This window comes from Nipponia nippon, unplaced genomic scaffold, assembly GCF_047370975.1.
Source record: "Nipponia nippon isolate SJK-2023a ecotype South Korea unplaced genomic scaffold, ASM4737097v1 scaffold_1, whole genome shotgun sequence".
Classification (NCBI taxonomy): domain Eukaryota; kingdom Metazoa; phylum Chordata; class Aves; order Pelecaniformes; family Threskiornithidae; genus Nipponia; species Nipponia nippon.
In genome coordinates this window covers 46,729,267-46,741,498 of record NW_028262290.1, presented here as the reverse complement: position 1 = coordinate 46,741,498, position 12,232 = coordinate 46,729,267, and the positions used below count along the sequence as shown (strand labels likewise).

General features: G+C 45.8%; 1 protein-coding gene across 6 annotated transcripts in view; it reads left to right on the top strand.

Annotated features, from left to right (window-relative positions):
* The window catches only part of DTNA (dystrobrevin alpha), a 232,177-nt gene that overhangs the window by 40,233 nt on the left and 179,712 nt on the right, over positions 1-12,232 (top strand). For 2 of the 6 annotated variants that reach the window (XM_087753972.1, XM_087753947.1), the window contains exon 1: positions 5,911-6,091. The exons of 3 other annotated variants lie outside the window; for them this stretch is intronic. Coding sequence is in view for 1 of the 3 variants with exons in the window: in XM_087753931.1 (XP_087610057.1) it covers positions 6,075-6,091 (17 nt within the window). In the remaining 2 variants the exon portion in view is untranslated. Of the gene's footprint in view, positions 1-5,903; positions 6,092-12,232 lie in introns of those variants that run through there. One more of the 6 variants, XM_087753931.1, reaches the window with a different exon arrangement.

The window sequence follows — 12,232 nt, the reverse complement described above, 5'->3', positions numbered from 1 at the left end:
CTGCACGCACACTTTAGGCAGGCATTGGCCAAATTTCCACAAAAGGCCTGTGGTTGTCTGTCCAGGCAAATGTAAACACATAACGTTTGTGGCATTTTTATGAAAGAGCTTACTGGAAACCTTTTTCAGTGCAGAATATAGCGCTGCAATGAAACCAAGGTGCTGGAGTGAGACAGGATAACAGAGCCATTTCCATAACAAAAATATTCAATTCATGTCATAATTTCAGGAAGAAGGACATTAATTGCAGGAGAGAGTTGTGGCAAGACAAATTTTGGTGTTGTGATCTTTACTTTCACAAACGTTTCAGTTATTCCTTTCAGGAATAGGCTGCAATGAGCTCTCGTAATTAGCAGTCTTCGCTACCTTTCGTGTATTGGATTAGAGCAGACGTGAAGCCTTCAAAGCAGTAGAGGGTTCTTAGCATCGAGGAGACAAGGAGCGACTCGTGCTGGAGCAAAGGCTGTGTCGTGAATCTTTGTAGCTGGCATGTGGGGTGTGTGTTTGTTTTATTTTCCTTCTGAGTTTGGCTTTCTAAGGGAACACAATCATGCTATGCTTGTTTGTCTCACACATCTGGCCACAGCCAGTAGTTTTGAACTCATTAGACACCTTCTGCCAAATTTAACACAGGGGAAGAAATGTCAGCTATACGGATTCTCCTTTACTCTCGTGAAGTGGGATTCAAGATAGCAACCCCATAAGGCCAGGACAGGCAATGTTTCCCTCTTGAAAGGGCTCCCACGTGTGCTGGCTGGTCCATCTGAGCACACCCAGCTCCGAACCAGCCGCACGACCTGCTTGCTGCTTTTTCCCCAGGCGGGGAGAACGTACAAAAAGGCGTGTGGAAGAGAGCGGGAGTACTGATTAGGGCAGTCCCTGGAAGAAGAACAACCGTGGAGGCCTGGGGAAATTAAAAGGATTGTCGTGGAGATGGCGGCGCAGGTTGGCTGCGTGGTACATTAAAAGAAGCTGAAAGCGCAGGTAGGCAATACTCGCATCTTCAAGGGTAGGAGTGGTCGTGAGAGTTTAGAGGAAATGGGGATTGCTGTCATTGGGAGCAATAAATAACAAAGAATCATAAAGCCTTAGGAAAACAATCTTCATTAGATGCACTGCTCACCAAGCAACTTTAATGAACTATAGCTGTCACTTCAAACCTTTCAAGTTCAGCGTTTTCAGGTACAGGGCCAATAAGGGATGATACAGCCTTTTGATTTATCCATGAGCACCATCAGGCCAGGAAGGACTTTTCCAGGGCTCAGCACTGTCTGGGATTAGGTTTACCTGTCTTGGTAGGAAAAAGGAAAGAAATGTTTAAAAGTAAATCATGGATTTTTTTCTTTATTCAGTGAAATGGATTGACTGAAAATACAATGTGTTTCTGAAGCTTAGATGTATACCATGGACATTCTCCCTTCTTCCCACATAGATTGAATCACAGAAACATAGAAAATAAAGCCAGAAAAGCCAGCACAGAAAATCATCTGTTGCTGCAAAACTACTCGCAGAGTATGTACCAAGTGCATTCCCCATTTACTTTATTAATGCTTACCAAGAATTCAGGCAATTTGCATACATTTTGCAAATAGTGGAGCTAACCCATCTGAACATTTTTAGTGACTGAGCTTCCTCCCATTATCCAGTGAGCCTGCCAAAAACAGCAGGATGATTAGACTCGGTGAAGAGGGTGTTGGAATAAATTTCTTTGGAGCAGTCAGACTTGGCGCTGGGGGGCCAGGGCAGTGTTTTGCCCCACGTGAGCCCATCTCGGTCCCCTGGGTTGCCTTCCAGAGCAAAGGTACCCCGCCGTGCCGGAGGCTGTGTCGTGGGGACATCACAGCAGTGGGTGCTGGCGGGTGCTACTGAGACTCCCTGTCCCCACCAGCTTCAATAGCTGTTTCCCATCTCTTCCAGTAAACGAGTGGTAAGTGGGAGAGGAGCAACTCATGGGTCAAAGCTTGGCCAAACCCTGTCTGTGGGACCATATTGGAGAGGGCTCACGGTGTAACCACATAGCGGAGTAGCCAAGGCTGGAGGTAGGCTGGGGGGGGGGGTGACAGGTGTGTAGACTGAGTAATACGAAATACTGTGACAGGCGGGCACGGCGTTCCTGTCAAGGCAATGGTAGTTCCTACTCCAAGCTCTTACTCTCAAACAAACCTGTGCCGCAGTCATCTGCAGAGGTTAAGGAGATCATTCCTAAGAGCAGGGAGTACTCTGAGTAAGACCTTGAAGGACTGAGCCCGTAGGGTAGAAGACGTTGCTTGTCCCAGTAAGCCCAAATCTTTAGACTGCCAAGACAAATCAATTCAAGACACTGACAGACAAGACAAAGAGCAAATTCTATGTGCTTTAAAAATAGCTAAACGTGAAGGGACAGACCATGTCTCTTAGGCTAAATTGGGAATGGGTAGGAAGTCACGTGGCTCCAAACATGTCACATATTGACACTTGTCACTGGTACCAAATTACTCTCCCCTCCCTGCCACTCCCTCCTCTGCTCCCACGCCAGCTCCCGCACCAGCTCCCGCTCCTCCACTAGAACTTGCTATTGATATATATTCAGGTGTCTCAAAGCTAATGCCACAGAGGTCCCTGACCTATTACATTTGGTGATGGTTTTAAGCAACAGACCCTGCTGAGGGAGAAAGCTTTGGCAAATCTCTCCCAGCTGTATGCTTGGCATTGCACGTTAGACACTGGTATTACAGCACATCTCTTCATCTGAGGGAACTGGACATCTCTCTTCTCTTTTGGCTTATGTGATACAGGTTTTGGACATATGACCTCTGACTGTCCCATTCATGGGAATGGGATCATGCTGCCCGTTTTGACATCCAAAGTTTCCCAGTAATTTCCAGCATCCCATTTCCCAGAGCTCCACCCCCACATACTCTTAAGTTTATAAATAACCTCTTAAGAGACATGGGAAGCAAACTCTTTTAAGTGTTCTTTTAGAGGATCCAAAACCCAATCTCTTTTTTCCCATATTTAGTAAGGGAAATACACAAGTTCAGATAAAAGTGTGGAAGTGCTTCTGTGGATTTCCCTGCCTTTGTTTTTCCCCACACTTAAGCACTCTCTAGAGGTACATTGGAGTCCTAGAAACAGCTCCGTCTTAATCCTTCCTGTTCATGACTTCACTTCTGAATCACCACATTTGTCCATCACACCTTCTTCCATGGGGAGCTTCTTTCTTCCTTCCTTGTTGCCCTAATTAAAAAAGAGCCCTCAGCCACAAAAGCGTGACCTTTCTTTGTTCTCGGTCTTGTGTCTCTCTGAGCATCTGAAGCACTGCGCTTTTTAAGACCTAATGTTAACACTTGGTCTCTGCTTCTAGTGATTATCTGCCCTTCCAGTCTGGCATCCTACAATTGAAAAAAAACTGATTTGAAGTATGATATTCTCCTTGCTTTGTAGGAGGTCGCTCCATTGGAATGGGAGACACTGTGGCTCAGTGACTTTCTCGACTCCAAGAGATCTGTAAGCCTGCAGCGGTGGAGGTGACTCCAGGGGAAAGCGGTGCCAGGCAGCCTGCCTGCAATTCACTGCAGCTCCTAAACCTGAATAACAGACCCCCTCCCTGAACCCTTGTAGCAGCAATACAGAGTTTTAGGACCTGAGGCAAAGGAGAAGTGAAGCGACTTCTTCCCTCTCTGCCAGGACGTCCATGGCATGTTTTTCTCTTGCTGGAGCTTTTAAAGTGCTCTGCAAGGCAGGCATTAAACATACTGAGGCCTGGCTTTGCTAACAGTAACAAAGGTTAGTGATTCAAAATAAATATTTTGATTTTTCAGGAGTCGTCAGCTAGTTTATTCTTTACTATTTGTATGTTGCTGGCAACTTTTCCAGGCCCGTGAACCCAAGCTGACTCCAGGTTAAGAGGAGCTCTTGCCTTCCTGCCTGTGGGACTGATCATGAAAATGGCTGTGGAGCTACTGTTTTATCGAACTTTATATAATAATGTTATATTTATGTTATCAAACATATGTATTTACATATATGTTATCAAACAGCATCATGAAGAGTAGCTGGCAGGAGATGAAGTGCAGGTTTGCTTCATGCGCACTAAGGTTCAGCCCTTTGGATGATTCTTTTACCCCCCTTTAGGTCTTTCCAATTTTGAGCCGTTTCCTTCGTTAGCCTGAAGTAAACACATGAAAACTTTTACTACTAGATCAGTCCAACCTCTCAACACCACTGCTCTGAAAAGTCTTAATGCCTTATCGAATAGGGCATTGGCAACGTGTTTATAAACCATGTTTTTAGCTAAGTGCTTCTGGGCACGGCTTGACCTTGCCCCCCCACCCTGACCTGCGCTCGCTGCTTGCTTGGCCGCATCCCTGGGTACAAACCCCTGTTGGCAGCAGCTCAGACAAAGGCCAAAGACTGCAGACCAGAGACGTTTACCACGTTATTCCGTTTGAATTGGTGTGACTGTCAATTGATATTTTCCAGTTTCAACCGAAAGTGTTCAATAATTCATATGTTTTACACAGAGTCTTGTGGCTTGTTCCGTTCCCACCCATGTCGGAGCTAAGGCAGCCCTGATGGCAAGCAGCATTCAACTGAATGTGCATTTACAAATGAAAAACGTGCTGCTTCAAAAGGCTGATATTAAGAGCCAGGGGTTTGTGTCAACCCTCATGACTCCTGAAGTCTCTGGTAGGGGTACTGACTTTCCGGGTTATATAGAAGGACTTTTTTCCCCACTTCAATCTCTGCCATTTATCAGTAGTCTAGTTATTTCAGAGTCTGACTTCTGAACAACATTGCAACGCATTGTTATTGGAAGGAGCCACAAATTTACTAAGAGTAGATGTTTAGAAGCCTTGTGTTTAAGATCTGGTAAAATCTTTTTAATTTTTTTTTTTTTATACGCCATTCCTCAGTAAAGCTCTCTGCACAGGCAGAAGCGCTGTCAACACCCCAGTATGAGTCTCTGTGGAAGCCTGATGTGACAGAGGGTGAAATGGGTCTTTGGACCTTCCTCCCCCCAGCCCTCACGCCCCTCAGGCTGGTTGCGTTTGGAGGCCCCTGCAGAAAGGGCTTTCTTGCCATCCTCCTCCTGAGGATGCGATTTTTCTGCGCCTTCTCTGACGAGCGCGGTTCAGTCGGTGACTCCAGGATTCCAACCCAGAGGCTTCGCGAATGGGGCGCCAGCCATCACCTCGGGTACCGCAGCACCGAACAGAAGCCGGCCGAGCCACGGCAGCTGTGCCAAGGCACCGGGTCGAGCTGCTTGCAAGGGCTGCCGGGGGGGAGCGGCGGGCTCCCGGGAAGGTGCCGGCTGCCGGGGGGGAGCGGCGGGCTCCCGGGAAGGTCCCGCTGCCGGCGGCTCCGGCGGGCTCCCGGGAAGGTCCCGCTGCCGTGGGGGAGCGGCGGGCTCCCGGGAAGGTCCCGCTGCCGGGGGGGAGCGGCGGGCTCCCGGGAAGGTCCCGGCTGCCGGCGGGCTCCCGGGAAGGTCCCGGCGGCGGCGGGGAGCGGCGGGCTCCCGGGAAGGCGGCGCGCAGCCGCGGGTGCCCGGCGGCGGCTCCGGCGGTGCCGCGGGCGGGCGGGGCGGCGCTGGCGGCCTCCCTGCTGCGGGCGGCCGCGGTTGGAAGTCGGTGAAATCCTGCCTGCCAACGTCGTGTGTGTGTGTCTGTGTGTGTGTGTGTGTCTCTGTGTGTGTGTGTGTCTCTGTGTGTGTGTGTGTCTCTGTGTGTGTGTGTGTGTGGCGGAGAGGTGGGGATGGGGGAGGTGGGGGTGGAGTGGCAGGGTTGGGGGAGAGAGAGGGAGGGAGGGAGGGAGGGAGGAGGGGAGGGGGCCCGGGTGCCTGCGATTGGTAAAGCTCCGCAAAGGCATCTGCCAGCAGGACTTCAGAGGAATGTGAAACCAAATCATTTACAAGTTAAAGATAGACGCAGAATACACAGCATCTCGAGCCAGGGTTTAAATTCATCCCTCTCCGCCTGGCTTCTCCCAAAGCTCTGCTTGTCAGCTTGCCTCTGCCTCCTCTAACGACTCTAATATTCCCTAAAAAACAACATCATCCTGGATTCTTTGGAATTACTAAGGTGGCCAAAGAGATCATGGTGCAGACCATAGGGTAAGTAGGCAGCTTGCCTTTGCATACATTTGCCAGGGTGGTTCCTCGGGGCTTTGCCTCAGCTTTCAGAGCACTCAGCAGTTCCTGTGGGATGAGGCAGATACAGATATTCACGTAGTGCTTTCCCCCAGCGATTTATCCCCCCCCCCCCCCCCCCGTTTTCCCCATACGGATTACTTGAACTTTATTCCTCAGTGAAGTGTTAACTCACAAGGTTACTTGTTTTGGCGTACCTAGGGAGTCTTGAGCTTTAATAATCTTACCATTACAGTTTTGAGTGCTGTTTTCCTATCAGCTGGATTTTGTTATATACCTTTGCTCTTCGTTAGTGCGATATGCTGTTTGAAATGCTGCTTATTATTACGAAGTTGAAAAGCAAGTTGTTTTCCATGTTAGAGAGGATGTAATCCATGTTTTTGCATGCTTGTTTGGCTATGGCTTCACTTACCTGCTATTTCTTCATGTGTGAATTTGATCATAACACAGGGTTAATTAAATCTAACCTTTCTGTTTGCTTCTTCCCAAATAATGCTTTTACTTGGCGTTTGGTTTTGATTGGGTTTTTTTTGACATTTTGATCCTTTTGTGTTCTCTGAACAAAGTCCTTCTGGCAGTGATTAAAAAACGTGCACATTCCCCTGATAGTCCTCACTTAAATAGCGAGTTTGTCAGTAAAAAGCAGATTCGGGCTGTCATGTTCTTTCTACAACTTACCAGAAGTAATTTCAGTATCTAGCAGATACGTCTCTTCATTGATCAATGGTATTTTCAGGCTCTTTCTCAAATATTTCTGGTGAAGTTGTGCTGTTCCTATGACCAAAAGGATTTTGAAATATCAGAAACTGAGTGGGAAGTTAGATAGGATATTTGTTATATAGCAAGAACTTGTATTCTGAGAGTTTCATCTGAATCTGTGCTTTATATGAGAATCGCCGAAGTGCCAGCATCGTTTTTACCATTTATTCTGGGCACGTGTGTTTTACACTCGTAGTAGAAGAGCTCCTAACTTTGGATTTGGTGGCAGTTCACCCAAACATACTCAGAATTCCTGACGTGTTAGTACTGCCCGTAATAACCGTAGGAAGTAGGTGCTGTCTGTGGATAACTGAAACGCCTAACATTTTTGGTTATAGATATCAGTGCCGAAGAGACTCACATAATGTCAGTCTGTGTCTTGCAAAATATGTGGAACTGGGGGAACTAAAATAGAAAAGTTTCCTCTGTTTGAAGGAAAGATGATGCATCTGGTAGGTTTTATTATCTCTCTCTCATTTGATTGAGTTCATCCCTCTTGATCAGCTTACCCGAATTTTGCAACGCTTCTGGGTATATTTGGATGAGCAAATCTGCTGTGAAGTGTTTTCTGTGTGGTTAAATCTAGGGGATGGAGGAGAGGGAAAAGTAGAACCTTTAAGGCAAATCTGGGAAAAAAACAACTGCACGGGTGAGAAATGACATCCAAGCCAGACTATATCGTCTTATAGTTTATACAAGTTGGGTGTTCTTTTAACTAGCTCGGACTAGCTAAACGCTTCAGTCCCATGCTAAATTTCTGGGCTAACAGTTACATTAAGGTATCACTGTAATATTTGTTTTGGTATTGAAGTGGAAGAACTTTGAGACAAAATGCGTCAAGATGAATAAAAACTTGCCAGTGGGGCTTCGTAAAGCTGTGGTTAGTTTCTGGCTCTTGCACAGGATCCTGTGCAGCTTCGGGCAAGTCATATGAGCTCTCAGAGACCCTGTAAAACTGAAGGGGGTGGAAATACCTTTATTACTTTTCTGTGTTAGGTATCTAGATAGCAGTTCCTCGGGCTAGGCATCGCCTCTGATACGGCTTGGCACAATAGGCTTCTGTTTTCAGATGGCGTGCACCCTCCCCACCTCTATGGCAAAAGGCAGGAGGGAGGAGGAATTCACAGATTTGGAAGCAGAGGTTCGCTGTACCTTTTATAAGCTTCCTAAACTGAAAGAGAGAAATAGACTGACATTCAGAGGTGAGCAGAAAATAGAATTAATGTTCCATGGGAAATTCCTGAGTCAGTTCAAAATTAAATTGCATTTCCCTACCACAGTGTATTGCTTTTCAGAAGTTATAGTTCAGGAGCATGGTGTTCCCATTTCTTTATCTGAGACCCTTCTCCCATAATTAAATGTCCAAGAGGCACTGGAGAGCTTTGTCAGAAGGAAACCTGCTTTGTATTCTGGGAAGTGAAGCTGCCTGAAAAACCTTGTTCCTGGAAGTGAATGAGCATCTGACCCAGGAACAGGGAGTTCCCAGGCTAAGGACTACAGGATTGACTTTAAAAAATATATTCAGGTGTACCTAATCCACTTGAAATAACGTCTTCCAATTGTCCTAGCAGTAAATGGAAAATCTTCAATAAACTGATATTTCCCCATAGAAAATGTTGCTGTATTTGATGTAGTTTATATATTATTGTAATGTTGGCATGTTTTTTGAAATGGAAAATCCTTGGCCATCTGTTAGGATGAATTTTGCACAGTTAGGGTGAATACGGTACGGCGTGTGTTTAGGGATGATGGTGCCACACAGCAGCGCAATACTGCTGAGGCGTTTGGGTAAAGGTGTGGTAGCTTTATCAGGGCTGGGACCTCTCTCTCTCCTCTCCTCTCCCGGTCCCCTTCCGCCCCACTACCCCTGTGCTCCTCAGGTGACTGGGATTTGTTGGGAAGCAGGGAGGGAGGGAGGAGAGAGAGGGAGACATCTTTTTCTTAAAGGCTTTTGTAACAAGGTGTTGCTGGGGGCGGTGACACCCTCTTCTCCTTGATCTCCTGGACTTCTTGCCTCGCTGCGCCCTTCCCTTCCCTCCCTCCCCTTTCCCAGGACCCCCGCTAAACCCACACAGGGGGAGACGGAGAAGTGCTTCTGGGACGGAGGCAATGGGAGGGTGAAAAGGTGCCAGCCCCCAGCCCCTGCCTCTTGCTACTGCAGAGAGAGGAGAGATCATGGAGGCCCCGCTCTTCAGGGAGATCAGCCAGGGGACAGATCAGTGACCAGGGGAGCGCAGGCCTCCAGCTGAAGCATTGGTGCCTCCTGGTTTTGGGTACTGTGTGAGTGGTTGAGGTGCTACTCCGATGCTGGTACGGTGTTCGTCACTACCGTGTGCCGCGCTTTCCTGCTCCAAGGAGCTGGCTGTTCAGTGTCACTTAGGGACGAGCCCTGCTTCGTCACGATTAGTAACACGTCTGCTCTCGGAGCAGGCAGATCACGGTTCCTCCCTGTCCATTACCATTAACTTGTAAGTGACTCTGTCACAGGAGTTCAGAAGAATCATGCTTTCTGAGGTGAAAACGGGTTTGCAACATTTTTTCCTTTAATAAGTCCTATGCTTCTTTCTTTGTAAAACCTGATGAAACCAGTGGCAGGGATACACATATGGGTGTTAAAATCCTTCCTTGCTAGACTTTACAGTTATTATATATGGTTCCCATTTTCTTTCTTTCTGTCATGATCTTTTTTTCCTTTGTAAATCTTTGTTTTCAGCCTCATCTTCAAGCTTTTCGCAGTTATTGTTCTGCCAAAAATAATAAAACAGGGGTGTCATCAGGAACCACTTGGTAAAGAGTTTAAGGACCGTTTCCCCAAGGTTCCCTGAGAATATGCTGGCATGTTCTGTGAGCTCAAAAGTGCCTAGAAGCGGCTCACAGTGGTGTAATTTCCTTTGGGTCCTAATGAATCTGCTCCCAGCGACAGGAGCTAATTTGTTTTGGCAGAGTGTGACAGGCAATGCCTTATACAATGCACCACGCTGTAGAAAGCCTCAATTCTGCAATTTTGTAATTCTGTGAAAAAAGAACCCCCCAAACACCCACAACCAAAACTAATGGAATGATGATGTCCTGTGCAGCCCTGTTATCACCTCTGAGTCCATGAGTGGAAATCCAGGGAAGTCACCCGTCCGGGCAGCGTCGGACCTCCTGCACTTACCATTGATTATGGCTCCTGGTGTACGAAGGAACGAAGTATTTCCGCAGCTAATTATTACTGTATGAAGTGACTTTACCTGGAAACACAGTGATACTTCCCACTAATAGGGTGCTTAAAAATGCATCTAATTGCAGCTGTGGTACTTGAGAGAATGCCTAATACCTAATAGTCTCGAGAAAACCATCCTCCCTGGCAGGGGGGTATTCCAGGAAGCCAAGTTTTACTGCATCTTTCCTGTATCTGAAACAATTGTATGGCCTCTTGCTGCATTCGACTCTAAAAGCTGCACTGGGGAGTATGCTCTGAGTAATAAAGAAGAGCTAGGAAAGCAGTGGAAATAATGAAACTTCATTTATTGATTTATTTGTTGGCATGGTGGTAGCTGTTTGCTGAACATAACCTTCCCTAGGGCAACGGAGGGAAGAAGTCGGCTTCTGTGCCTGTGATCTTTGACAAGTCATGCAGGAGGCTTGGCGTGGCCTTTCCTGAGAGCGGTGACAGTAATACTTGCCCAGTTCTGTGAAGTGCTCTGAGATCAAGGAATGAAAAGTGGTACCTAAGTGCTGCATTCTTATTTTCTTTTATATCTTTTGTAAGAATAAGACTACTCTGGTATAAAATACCTCCTTGTAAATTTGTAAGAACATTTGCTCTCAGTGGAACCTCAAAAAAAAAAAAAAGAGAGAAAAATGAAGCAGAGACAGAGAAGTCTTGTGAGCAAGTAGGCTTTAAAAACAATTTATTGACAACTAGTGACTAGTTCTTTTAAACACAATAAAAGTAAGCACAGGCAAAGCCCAGAAGAACATGCTTGGAGTGAAGTTGTCCTTGAGTGCTCATTACAATAGCAGCTGCAGATAGAATTTGTTAGTGATCTTATCCTTTCCTGCTACGTTTTTTAAATATACTGTTTAATGAGAGTATATGCTTTCTAGTAATTACTACCTTTTCAGTCTGTGTTCATTCTTAATGTGACATTGTCCTTGGAACAAGATCAGGACATGCTTTTGATTCTTTCCAGATTTATAAAGCAATGATAGTGTGGCTATCGTGTGTTTCTGTCTCCCCCTTGTTGTTTGTACACAACTCATTTATATTGGATCAAGAGAGCTATTGTATCATTCATTTGATATGGAAATATAATCCATTCCCTGGTTTTAGATCATTCTTTTTTCCTATAAATTGACTTCAGAATGACTAACTTTACATCTAAGTAAAGTGCTGGCAGCATATCCAGAAGTGGTAATTCAGCAAAAGTCCTTGCTCCATCTCCTCAGAGTCTCGGTTAGGGAGGAAATTTCTGGAGGAGACACATTTTCAAATACGAGAAGTTGCGTGTGGCTTGCAAGAAGCCCCCTGAGCACGTCTCCTATAGACCCATGTCAGTTCGAAACAGAAGTCATCAGCAGGGTTCAGACCTTCAGCTGGTAGAGCGATCGCTTGCGCTCATAAGCTCTAAAGTTCCCTGTGAACCATCCTTGGAGGGGGATGAAATACGCCTTTTGTTAATAAGTTCAATGGCTGTTTGCTGATAGCGGCAGAAAGAGAACAGTTGTACCTGCCTGCCAGACTTCAAGTTTCTGTGTGAAAGCATGGAGGAATGGATGCTTCTCAGCGAAGGATTTATAAAGGATTTTTATTTAGCACAGGTAAAACTATTTCTTTTCAATAACTGTAGCTTTGGAAATTGCTGAAAATGTATAAATAATACATTCAGCTTGACTCTAATATCTGGTATGTAAAATTTCAGGTCAAGCATAAAATTTAGAAGAGCAACTGAAAGAAAGTTTTATAGTAGGAAGTGGGTGGAAGCAGAGGAAAGTTGCTAAAATGATGATGGCAAGAAGCAATTATGTGAGTCAAGGAGATAGTAAATACAATTTTAGAAGCCATACAGCTAAATAAATAAATTCGGTATCTGATGGTTGAAAAGAATCCAAGCAAATGTAAGTTCTTCATCTACACTAAATCTGGTGATGTATTCCTAAATAGAACTAAAAGTGCTAGAGTTTAAAGCCCTTTTTTTAAAAATAGTTTCCAGGCTTAGACGAACTCTTTGCAGGATGGTGCGTTTTCACTGAAAGGTGAATAGGTGTCTGCTGAGAGTCACACACAGTTGCTCGTAACTCAGTGGTAATTTGGACTAAATGGGCCTAATCTTTGCTGTTACACTCTGTAATATCCACCCA